The 11826-nt window shown below is 67.0% G+C and overlaps 2 protein-coding genes across 2 annotated transcripts; one reads left to right on the forward strand and one right to left on the reverse strand.

Annotated features, from left to right (window-relative positions):
* Positions 1 to 1145: 1145 nt before the first annotated feature.
* On the reverse strand, positions 1146 to 5207 carry PRR30 (proline rich 30). The gene is made up of 4 exons (XM_059727578.1): positions 5037 to 5207; positions 4773 to 4874; positions 4031 to 4635; positions 1146 to 3848 (listed from the first exon to the last, which is right to left on the reverse strand). The coding sequence occupies exons 3-4, from the start codon at positions 4074 to 4076 to the stop codon at positions 1162 to 1164; spliced, it is 2733 nt and encodes a 910-aa protein (XP_059583561.1). The 5' UTR covers positions 4077 to 4635; positions 4773 to 4874; positions 5037 to 5207; the 3' UTR covers positions 1146 to 1161.
* Positions 5208 to 11312: 6105 nt separating this feature from the next.
* On the forward strand, positions 11313 to 11805 carry OST4 (oligosaccharyltransferase complex subunit 4, non-catalytic). The gene is made up of 3 exons (XM_014611094.3): positions 11313 to 11392; positions 11470 to 11610; positions 11694 to 11805. The coding sequence occupies exon 2, from the start codon at positions 11471 to 11473 to the stop codon at positions 11582 to 11584; it is 114 nt and encodes a 37-aa protein (XP_014466580.1). The 5' UTR covers positions 11313 to 11392; position 11470; the 3' UTR covers positions 11585 to 11610; positions 11694 to 11805.
* The last annotated feature ends 21 nt before the right edge of the window (positions 11806 to 11826 follow it).

The raw sequence follows: 11826 nt of genomic DNA on the forward strand, positions 1-11826 counted from the left end.
CCCCCCCCCCCATTTCCGGAGCCGGCCCCTCGGTCTGTGTCTGGCCGGGGGCCTGCGCGGGCGACTGGCTTCCATTAGCCTGACAGCTCCCGGCCCCCGGCCGCGGCCCCCAGCCCCCCCGCGCCGCGCCGCGCGCCTTCCCTTTTATGGCCAAAGCTGGCTCTGGGGGGCCGGGGCCTGGGCTGCGGCCAGGGGGGCCGGCTGGGCCGGGCTGGGCTGGGGGCCAGGCTGCAGCAGGCCCAGCTGGGACAGGCATGGGGATGGAGAGGGGGAAACAGCCCTGGACCCCCCAGCCCTGCCCCATGCACCTGGGGGGAGCAGGCCCCGGTGGGGACCGGGCCGGGGGGGTTGCACCCTGGGGGTGCTGCTGCCGGGTCCCAGGCAGGACAGGCAGCAGGAGCGGGGCCGACAGCCCCAGGCCCATGGGCTGGGGCCCGGCTGCCAGCACAGCTGCCGGACATGGGGTCACAGGGGCAGGAGCCACTCGCTGCCCCCCCAGCCTTCCTGCCCCCCCAGCTGGGGGCAACCAGGAAACGGAGGGCTGTGTCAGCAGCTGGCGCAGGGAGCGGGAGGGAAGTGGCTTCCCGCAGGCAGCCCCTCGGGGCCTTCCGGGAACAGGCACCGGGAGGGTAGGGCTGGGGGGCTGCAGGTCGGGAGCGAGGGGCGCCGGCTGGGCTCGGGGGGAGCAGGGGGCTGCAGCTGGCTCTCAGGGGTCCGTGCCCTGTCCCCAAGCAGCCGGGGGTGGGGGGCCGGGCTGGTCCCCGACTCTGCACCCTCCCCCTCCCCGCTGGGCTGGGCTGGGCGGGCAGCCGTGGAGCGCAGGAAGCACCTGGCCGCAGCGTGACCCCCCCAGTGCTCCCGGGTCCGCCTGTGCAGGGACAGGAACAGCCCTGCCCGGGCCCAGCCAGCGCGCCCCGCACGGCACGGCACGGCACGGCCCGGCCACCCCCAGCCCCCACTCCGGGCCCTAGCCCAGCCCAGCCCCAGAGACCCCCTTGGGGACCCTGCAGGCAGGTGGGACCTGAGCCCTGTCGGGGGGGGTGCCCTACTGCCCGCCAGGGTGCCTGCTGGGGGCCTAGTGCCTGCCTCAGGTTCCCCAACAGGGAGCAATGGGCGCAGCCCCCAAGACACTACACACACAGACATGGGGTCCAGCCAGCTTTAATGACTCCGAATGGGGCGCGGGGCCCTGGTGGGGGAAGGCCGGGAGCCGGGGGTGCCCCGGGGAGGGGGCTGCGGCCCCGGCTTCCAGCCCCGTGCCCAGGCCCAAACCTGCTGGACGGACGCCAGGAGCCGCTTGGGCAGCGGGTGCCCTTTGGTGGGGACGGGGTGCCCGGCCCAGGGGGGCTTCGCGGCCGGCAGGGCCGCAGGGGCGCTGCTGGCAGGGCCCCGGGGAGCCCCGGTGCTGCGGGGCACGGGCGCGGTGGCTGGCGGGCGGGGGGACCCCGGCGCTGCGCCTGTGGCCTGGCCCTTGGAGGCTGGTGGGGGCTCCCGGGGCCGCGGGGCGGGAGCGGGGAGCAGGTCCCACTGCGCCGCCTGCTTCCTCTTGAGGCGCAGCACGAAGCCCAGGCGCAGGCGCAGGCGGGGGCCGGGGCCCGGGCGCAGGCGGGGGTAGACGACGAGGCGGGGGCCGCGGCGGCCGTGGGGCAAGGGGTGCCGGGGGCAGGGCCCGTCGGGGCAGCAGCGCGCGCAGGGCAGGCACACGGGGTACTCCACCCGCAGCCGCGCCGGCCCCGACAGCCGTCGCTGCAGGTCCCGTGCCGCCCGCCGCTCCCCCAGCGACTGCACGATGGCCCGGGCCAGCGCCTCGGCGCCCAGCACAGCTGCAGGGGGGCTGCCGGGCGCCGCCGGCGGGGGGGTCCCGGGGGGCTCGCGCCAGTACAGGGCCGCAAGTGCCTCGTGCGTGGTCGTCACGCTCCAGCAGACGTCGGGCGCGGGGCCGGGCTGCTGCCGCGGGGGCTCCGGAGAGCGCTGGAGGGGGCGCGGGCTGCGGCTCCTCTCCCCGTCGCCTGGCCAGGGTGCAGGGCAGTTGGGGGTCTGGCTCCGTGGCCTTGTGTACTCGGGGGTCTGGGCCCGCAGCTGGTTGGTTGTGTGCTCCAGGGCCAGGCCACGTGGCTGAGGTGGCAGTGGGTGGTCTGGGGTCTGGCTCCGTGGCATCACATACTCTGAGGCCAGGCCATGTGGCTGGCTGGGTGCTGGGCTCTCTGGGAGCCAGGTGCATGGCTGGCTGGGTGCCACGTACTCCGGGGTCTGGCTCTGTGGCCTCATGTACTCTGGGGTCCAGGCCTGTGGCTGGCTGGGTGCCACATACTCCAGGGTCAGGTCACATAGCTGGGTGGCCAGCACGTGCTCAGGGCTCTGGCTCTGTGGCCTTGTGTTATTCACGCTCCAGGTGTGTGGCTGGCTGGGTCCTGTACACTCAGGGGTCTGCGCACGTGGCTGGCTGGGTCCCATGCTCTCCAGGCTCTGGACACGTGGCTGGCTTGGTCCTGTGTGCTCGGGGGTCCGGGCACGTGGCTGGCTAGGTCTTGTGCGCTCGGGGGTCCGGGCACGTGGCTGGCTGGGTCCCATGCTCTCCAGGCTCTGGACACGTGGCTGGCTGGGTCCCACAAGCTCAGGGGTCCGGGAACGTGGCTGGCTGAGTCCTTTGCACTCGGGGGTCCAGGAGCATGGCTGGCTGGGTGGTGGGTGGCTTGGGCTGCCTGTTGTCTTGAATTGCACCCGGCCTGCAGCATGGCGTGGTCCTGTCCTAGGGACCGCGTTGTCCAAAGCCTGACGGAGGGGCACAAGGCTAGGGCTGGGCATCTTGGATGGTGCTTCCTGGCTGGGGGTCTGGCTCTGTGACCGTTTCTGGCTGGGGGTCCGGCTTTGCGACCGTTTCCAGTCCGGGGTCCAGCTCCGTGACCGTTTCCGGTCAGAGGTCCGGCTGCGTGGCTGCCCGGCCGGCTCGTGGCCTGGGCCTCCTGCCTTGCTCTGCGCCAGCTGCCCCTTGGCTGCGCCACGGGATGCGGGGCCAGGGCTGCGCGCCCTGCGGCCAGGGCTGCGGTTGCGGCTGGCAGGTGGCGGCACCAGGCTGGGGGCGGGAGGCGTGAAGCCGCGCAGCGAGGCCTGGACACGGGCGGGCAGCCCCCAGCGATGCTGCGCCCACCGGGCGGTGATGTGGGCCTCCAGCGGCTCCCGGGCACCGCGGCCCAAGAAAGGCAGGGCTTGGGGGGCTACGGCCACGTCCCCGCGGGGGCGCGGAGAGCTGGGGCGCGGTGCTGGGGGCTGCCAGGCAGCCAGTGAGCGCTGGAGCAGGGCCGGCAGGCCCCAGCAGTGCTGCAGCCGCACCCCCAGCACGTGCCAGTCCAGGGCGGCGCGAGCGTGGGCGCCCAGGAAGGGGGTGTTGCACCCAGAGAAGGCCACGCAGGGCACCCAGGGGCGCAGGGGGGCAGCCAGGCACGGTGCCCGTGGCACCAGCAGGGCCAGGGACCGGGCAGGCGGGGCCGGCAGCCCCCACAGCCACAGCAACTGCTTCTGCCGCATGTGCACCTCCAGGCGCCGGGCGGTCTCTGGGGCCAGGCCTGGGACGGCGGCGACGCGGGGCCGTGGCGGGGCGCGTCCCCGGCGCAGCAGCTTGGGCAGGGCTGGGGGGCCGCGGTGCACGGCGTCCTGAGATGCCCGCACTGCGGCGGGCAGGGCCCCAGCCCAGATCTCCAGGCACTTGCGGGCGACGTGGAGCTGCAGCGCGGCTGCTCTGTGCAGGGGCAGCGGGCCAAGACGCGCAGGGGGCCAGCCTGCGGCATCCTCCTCTGGGCAGGTGCAGGGGTCCTGGCGCAGCCGGGCGGGCGTGGGGCCGGGGTCAGCACCTGGGGGCCGAGCAGGGGGTGAGTGCTGGCCGGACCCTGGCTGCCCCCATCTCCCCTTGCCCCTCACCCTAGCGGCGGGGCAGGCTCCCCCGCCCTCCTGGCCCCTGCCCTGAGCCTGGCCTGGGGGAGCCGAGTCCTGTCCGCAGCCCCCGGGCAGACCCCGCAACCCCCCCCGGACTCACCCAGCAGGGTCTTCTCGGCGGGGATGTGGTCGTGGGCAGCCAGCATGTTGCCCGGGGGCAGAGGCCGGGGGGCGAGGGGGCCGGGCGGGCGGCTCTGCAGGCAGGGCGCCGGGGCGGGCACGGGGCAGGTGCAGGGCTCCTGGGCCGGGCGCACGGTGGCACCGTGGGGGCCCCGCTGCAGGCGCCGGCGGTGGAGGTGCCAGTCCAGCGTGGCCTGCGCCTTGTAGGGCAGGAAGGGCAGGCAGCACGTGCCAATGCGCCCGGCGGCGGTGGTGCCAGGCGGGCGCGGGGGGGGTGCGCCGGGCACCACCCAGGCCGGTGACTCGCTCAGGGGCGTGGGGCCCCCCCACAGCGCCTGCAGCTGCTTGCGCCGCACGTGGAAGTCCAGCCCCGGCGGGCGGCCTGGGGGGCGGCGAGCCCGGCAGCCTCTGTTCCCCGCACCCCGCGGCTTGGGCAGAGGCAGACGGCGGGCGGGCGGGGGCTGCGGCGGGACCCCTGCGGCGCTGGATTCTCCCCAGCACTGGTCGCAGCTGCTGGGCAAGGAGGAGCAGGAGCCGGCCGAGGAGCTGGAGCCGGCGCCCAGGGACAGGGCCCGGCCACGGGGCCTGTGGGGACAAGCAGTGGGGTCGGCGCGGCCACAGGATCAGACCATGAGGGCAGGGAGGGACCTCGGCCTGCCGGCAGCACCCGCTACAAGGGCCCCCGGCCTGCCCAGTGCCCCCAGGCCCCGGCGCTGCCTTACGGGCGGGCGAAGCAGTCCAGGTGCTGCGCCAGGTGCTGCAGGTGCTGCTCCAAGAGGCACAGCGTGGGGCCCAGCGGCAGCCCCGGGCCGGGTCGCAGGCGGCTGCGGGAGACGAGGGAGGGCTCAGGCCTGCGGCCCCCCAGGCCGAGGGCGCCAGGAGCAGACCCCCAGGTTGGGTCGTGCTGCCTAGGGGCTGCGTCAGCCCGGGGAGGGGGCGCGGGGGGCACTCTCCTGCCCTGCACTGGGGGGCAGAGAGGCACCTACCTTGTGTCCAGGGGGGCGTCCGGCCGGCAGGACCTGGGGGCTGCTGGAAGGAGGGGGCGGCGGGTCAGCCCGGGCTGGCCGGGAGAGGGTCCCCGGCCGGGGGGCTGCTTACCTGGCTGTGCATCTCGGCGCCGCTCTGTCCTGCTCTGGCGCTGCGTGGCCTGCTGCACATGGCGGGGTCACGCGGTGCCCCCCACCCCGTGCAGCACCCCCCACCCCCCGCCAGGGCAAGCACCACTTGCGGCCCCGGCTGCGAGGCGAGGGGCCCTAGCGCCTCCGGGCCCTGGGGGGGGCTCCCCGGTGCCGCCCGCTCACCCCGAGCAGCCGCCCGAGCACCCAGAGCGCGGCCAGCGCCAGCACCGCCCGCAGCACGGGCACCAGCGCCCAGGCCAGGGGCCCCGCAGGCAGCTCCCCCATCGCCGGCTGCGTCCCCCGGCGGTGTCGCAGAGACCCCAGCGCCGCCGCGTCACAATGGGGCCCCCGACCCCCCCCCGGCCAGCATCACAATGGGGGCCGGTGTGACGCCCGCCCAGCACCCAGGGTACTCAAGCAGCTGGCCAGCATCACAGCTCAGCCCAGCCTGGCACCGATGTCCGACAGCTCCTGGCGCCCTGGGGAAGTGCCTGATGACTGGAAGAAGGTCAAAGTGGTGCCTGTTGTCAAGGAAGGGAGGAAAGTGGATCTGGGGAACCACAGGCCCATCAGCCGGACCTCTGTCCCGAGGAAGGTCTTAGAAAAGATTATCAAAGAGGCCATCCTTAATGGACTGGCCGACGGCAGCATCCTGAGGGATAGCCAGCACGGGTTTGTTGCGGGTAGGTCTTGCTTGACCACTCTACCTGCTGACCTATCACCTGGACAAGGGAGAAGAGATCGATGTCCTATATCTTGACTTCAAAAAAGCCTTTGATCTGGTATCCCATGATCAGCTCTTGGTGAAACTGGCCAACTGCGGCCTTGGGTCCGCCACGACCCGCTGGCTGGGAATTGGCTCCGTGGTCGGACCCGGAGGGAGGTGGTTGATGGAAGTCAATCGTCGTGGTGCGCTGTGGGGTCCCTCGAGGCTCCATCCTTGGGCCTATAGTATTTAACATCTTCATTAACGATTTGGACATTGGTATCGTAAGCGGGCTGGCCAAGTTCGCCGACGACACCAAACTCTGGGGTAAAGCGCCCACACCCGAGGACAGGAGGGCGATCCAGGCCGACCTGGACAGGCTCAGCAAGCGGGCGGAGGAGAACCCGATGGCCTTCTGTAACGGGGCCCGCTCGGGGCCGCTTTCCCTGCGGCCTGCCCACCTGTTCCTGGGCTAACCGCCCACGTTCTCGTCCACCACTCCTTGTTGTAATAATTAATTAATGGATGTTAATTAGCGGGAGGCTGCCCATTTCCTGCCCCGATGCCAGGGGGCACTACCTGTGGCTCCGTTCCTCCCCTACACCGCAGCCCAAGCCTCACAGATGGCATCTCGATGTTCACATAATCACCAGCCTCAGACTCCTGTCGAACCCCACCTGGATTCCTCCCTTTCAGGTGGCCTCTTCCACCGTCACACCAGGCACCATAGCTCCCTGAACCCCTTCCCCTTTGGGTGTGATCCCCCCACCGACACCTTCGGCTCACTAGCCCTGGCCCACCTCCAGGCCAGTCGGGACCCCTGGCCCTCGGCTCTTGGGCGTTCCTCGCGGCGGGCCCCAGCACTTCGACCCTTCCAGTCCTGGCCCCGCCATGCGCCAGTCAGGGGAAACTTGTGGCCACGCCAGACAAGAAAGCTGATATTTTTAACAGTTTCTTTGCCTCTGTTTTCTTGAACAGGGACCGGGACATCCCACCTACCAGAGGTAGGGACAGTCTTGGGGATAGCTCTGTCAGGCCTTCAGTCAGCGCAGATGTAGTTCGGGATCTTCTGGAAGGGCTGGACATTTTTAAATCTGCAGATCCAGATGCCCTCCACCCAAGGGTGTTGAGGGAGCTGGCAGGGGTCGTCGCGGAGCCCTTGGCCCGGCTGTCTGAGCACTCGTGGTCAGCCGGCCAGATGCCGGGGGATTGGAAACTGCCTAATGCTGTCCCTATTTTCAACAAGGGGAGGAAGGAGGACCCGAGTAACTATCGGCCTGTAAGCCTCACCTCAGTGCTTGGGAAGATCTTGGAGAGGATCATCCAGGAGCACATCTGTGGGGGGCTGCAGGGGAGTCAGTCTCACCTCCATCCTCGGCAAAATCTTTGGAAAAATTATCAAGGCTCACATTTGCGAGAACCCGGCGGGACAAATTATGCTGAGGGGAAACCAGCACGGGTCTCTTTCTATGACCAGGTTACGAAATGCCTGGACACAGGAGGAGGGGTGGGTGTCGTATACTTAGACTTCAGGAAGGCCTTCGATACGGTATCCCATCCCATACTGGTGAACAAGTTAAAAGGCTGTGATGTGGATGACTCCACAGTCCGGTGGGTGGCGAATTGGCTGGAGGGTCGCACCCAGAGAGTCGTGGTGGATGGGTCGGTCTCGACCTGGAAGGGTGTGGGCAGTGGGGTCCCGCAGGGCTCGGTCCTTGGACCGATACTCTTCAATGTCTTCATCAGTGACTTGGACGAGGGAGTGAAATGTACTCTGTCCAAGTTTGCAGATGACACAAAGCTGTGGGGAGAAGTGGACACGCCGGAGGACAGGGAACAGCTGCAAGCAGACCTGGATAGGTTGGACAAGTGGGCGGAAAACAACAGGATGCAGTTCAACAAGGAGAAATGCAAAGTGCTGCACCTAGGGAGGAAAAATGTCCAGCACACCTACAGCCTAGGGAATGACCTGCTGGGTGGCACAGAGGTGGAAAGGGATCTTGGAGTCCTAGTGGACTCCAAGATGAACATGAGCCGGCAGTGTGACGAAGCCATCAGAAAAGCCAATGGCACTTTATCGTGCATCAGCAGATGCATGACGAATAGGTCCAAGGAGGTGATACTTCCCCTCTATCGGGCGCTGGTCAGACCGCAGTTGGAGTACTGCGTGCAATTCTGGGCGCCACACTTCAAGAGGGATGCGGATAACCTGGAGAGGGTCCAGAGAAGGGCCACTCGTATGGTTAAGGGCTTGCAGGCCAAGACCTACGAGGAGAGACTAGTGAAACTGGACCTTTTCAGCCTCCGCAAGAGAAGGTTGAGAGGCGACCTTGTGGCTGCCTATAAGTTCATCACGGGGGCACAGAAGGGAATTGGTGAGGATTTATTCACCCAGGCGCCCCCGGGGGTTACAAGAAACAATGGCCACAAGCTAGCAGAGAGCAGATTTAGACTGGACATTAGGAAGAACTTCTTCACAGTTCGAGTGGCCAAGGTCTGGAACGGGCTCCCAAGGGAGGTGGTGCTCTCCCCTACCCTGGGGGTCTTCAAGAGGAGGTTAGATAACCATCTAGCTGGGGTCATCTAGACCCAGCACTCTTTCCTGCCTATGCAGGGGGTCGGACTCGATGATCTATTGAGGTCCCTTCCGACCCTAACATCTATGAATCTATGAATCATGCTCAGGGGCAATCAGCATGGGTTCAGCACAGGCAGGTCGTGCCAGACCAACCTGATTGCCTTTTATGACCAAGTAACTAAATCCTTGGATGATAGGGTTGCTGTGGCCATAGTCTTTCTGGACTTTAAGAAGGCCTTTGACACTGTCTCTCACCCCATCCTCATCAATAAATTAAGCGACTGCGGCACTAAGCAATTGCCTGCACAGCTGGATGGGTAAAAAACTGGCTGATGGGGCGCACGCAGAGAGTAGTGGTGGACGGGTTGTACTCAACCTGGCGAGATGTGAGCAGTGGGGTACCACAGGGCTCGGTCCTCGGGCCCGCACTGTTTAACATCTTCATCAGTGACTTGGGCAAGGGGGTGGGAAGCACGCCGTCCAAGTTTGCTGATGACACTAAGATGTGGGGCGAGGTGGACACACTCGAAGGGGGAGAGAGGCTGCAATGAGATTTACACACTACAGAAGTGGGCAGACGAGAATAGGATGGGGTTCAACACAGACAAGTGCAGGGTGCTGCACTGGGGAGAAGGAATCCACAGCACACATACAGGCTGGGGAGTTCCCTTCTTGAAAGCACGGAGGGGGAAAGGGATCTCAGAGTCATTACTGACTCCAAGATGAACACGAGCCGCCAATGCCAGACTGCAGCCAGCAAGGCCAGCCACACCTTGTCATCCATCCAAAGATGCATTTCGAGCTGGTCCAGAGCGGTGATCCTCCCCCCCTACGCGACTTTGGTCAGGCCACAGGTGGAGTACTGCGTCCAGTACTGGGCGCCGCACTTCAGGAGGGATGTGGCCAGCATGGAGAGGGTTCAGAGGAGGCCACCCGCTTGGTGAGAGGGCAGCAGGACAGGCCCTACGAGGAGAGGCTGAGGGACCTGAACCTGTTCAGCCTCAGCAAGAGGAGGCTGAGGGGGGACTTGGTGGCTGCCTACAAACTCATCGGGGGATCAACAGCAAACAGGCAGAGCCCTTTTCTCCCCAGCACCACCTGGGTGACGAGCAACAACGGTCATAAGCTGATGGAGAATAGGTTTAGGCTGGAGATCAGAAAGCAATATTTTACAGTTAGGGTGGCCAAAATCTGGAACCAACTTCCCAGGGAGGTGGTCCTCGCCCCTACCTTGGGCAAATTGAAGAGGAGGTTGGACGATCACCTGTCTGGGGTCTTGTGACCCCGGCATTCATTCCTGCCTGTGGCGGGGGGCCAGGCTAGGTGATCTGTTCAGGTCCCTCCTGACCCGAGCTACTATGAAAATATGAATAGACAAGCCTGAGTCTATGGCCCCTTTCTCATTCTCCGAGGGTCCGCCCTCTGGGCCCTGCAAAACAAGGGCTAACGCACTGGTCATCAGGGCTAGGGGTTACAGCACCCCGACCTGCCTTTCACCGGGGTGGTCACAGCCTGGCACTTCCTGGGGGCTCCCGCACCACTGGGAGCCCCACCAGGCCACCCACTCCCGGCAGGGCGCAGGTTTAGGTCCCACCCAGGACCAGCAGCCTCCTGACCATCCCCCACAGCTCCTCTCTTTCCTCCAGATGACACCAGCAGCCCTCTGACCAAGCAATGTTGTTGCCTGGCCTCCAGCCACAGAACTGCCCTGTTTATATGGGCAGCCCCAGATCCAAAATGGCCGCCGCCCTCTTCAGGCACCTGCGGGCTGCCAGCTCCAGGGCCTTAAAGTGGCAGCACCGGCAGTGCCCTGCCACACCTTCAACACCGAAAAATGCCAGGTTCTCCACCTTGGGAGGAAAAACCTGCAGCATCCTTATAGGCGCAGCAGTGCTACGCTGCCTAGCACTACGGATGAAAGGGGCTTGGGGGTCACGATTGACCACAAGATGAACATGAGCCTGCAATGCGATGCTGCAGCTACTAAAGCAAGCAAAATGCTGGCCTGCGTCCATCGATGCTGCTTAGGCAAATCCCAGGACGTCAATCTCCCGTTGTACTCGGCCTTGGTGAGGCCGCAGCTGGAGCACTGCGTCCAGTTTTGGGCTCCACTATTCAGGAAGGACGTGGAGAAGCTCGAGAGAGTGCAGAGGAGAGCCACGCGCATGACCAGAGGGCAGGAGAACAGGCCTTATGACGACAGGCTGAGAGCCCTGGGGCTCTTAGCCTGGAAAAGCGCAGGCTCAGGGGTGATCTGGTGGCTGCCTATAAGTATATAAGGGGTGTGCATCAGGATCTGGGGGAACGTCTGTTCACCAGAGCGCCCCGAGGGATGACGAGGTCGAACGGTCACAGACTCCTGCAAGACCGTTTCAGGCTGGACACAAGGAAGAGCGTCTTCACTGTCCGAGCCCCTGAGGCCTGGAGCGGACTGCCGCCGGAGGTGGTTCAAGCGCCTTCACTGAACGCCTTCAAGAGAGATGTGGATATTTTTCTTGCTGGGATCCTGTGATCCCTGCCAACTTCCTGGCGCGGGGCAGGGGCTGGACTGTGATCCTCCGGGGTCCCTTGCAGCCCGAATGTCTGTGAAATCTATGAATCCGCCCGGTCCAGACAACCCCGAGTCCAACGGGGGCCACGCCACGCGGTGGCCCCTGTAGCCCCAGGCCCTGGGGGGGGGGACTCCCAGTCTGGGGGAAAGCCCTGCCCCAAACACACTCGGGCCTGGCCCTGGGTGAATGGGGGGGCTCGGGTCCCAGCACCAGGGCGGGACGTGACCCCGCAGCACACCTTTGGGGGTGGGGCTACCCTGGCTCCAAGCCCCGCCCCCTGCACCCTCCGGGGCCGCTGGAGCAGCCGCCAAGCGGAAGCGCGGGGGAGAGAGCGGCCGGAAGCCGGAAGCGCTGGGAGGGAGACGTGTGCGGAGCGGCGGGACAGCACGTGAGTGCGGGGGGGCCGGGGTCTGGGGAGGGGGGACCCCGCGCCCCCCCCCCCCCGCTGACCCCCCCTCCCCGCAGGATGGTGACGGACGTGCAGCTCGCCATCTTCGCCAACATGCTGGGCGTGTCGCTCTTCCTGCTCGTCGTGCTCTACCACTACGTGGCCGTCAACAACCCCAAGAAGCAGGACTGAGCCCGGGCCGGGCCGGGCCCCCCCAGGTACCGCCCGCGACACCCCCCACCTAGCCCCTTGGGCCCGCTCCGCGCTCGGCCCCGCCTCAGCCGCCCCGTTGTCCCCGCAGAGCCCAGCCCGGAGCCGCCGCCATGGCCGGAGGGAGCGGAGCCCGCGGGCCCCGGACCGGCGCCGCCCGCCCCGACCTGCCTCCCGCGGGGAAATAAATGTCTTGCAGCGCCCGCGCCGCCTGCTCCTTGCCG

The sequence above is a fragment of the Alligator mississippiensis genome, chromosome 1 (genome assembly GCF_030867095.1).
Source record: "Alligator mississippiensis isolate rAllMis1 chromosome 1, rAllMis1, whole genome shotgun sequence".
Lineage (NCBI taxonomy): Eukaryota > Metazoa > Chordata > Crocodylia > Alligatoridae > Alligator > Alligator mississippiensis.

Excerpts from the sequence above, each read along its gene's own strand:
- PRR30 (XM_059727578.1), bottom strand. The coding sequence starts at position 4,076 with ATGCTGGCTGCCCACGACCACATCCCCGCCGAGAAGACCCTGCTGG. Across the intron at positions 3,849-4,030 it reads CGCCGAGAAGACCCTGCTGG|GTGCTGACCCCGGCCCCACG; the intron begins GTGAGTCCGGGG and ends CTCGGCCCCCAG.
- OST4 (XM_014611094.3), top strand. The coding sequence starts at position 11,471 with ATGGTGACGGACGTGCAGCTCGCCATCTTCGCCAACATGCTGGGCGTG.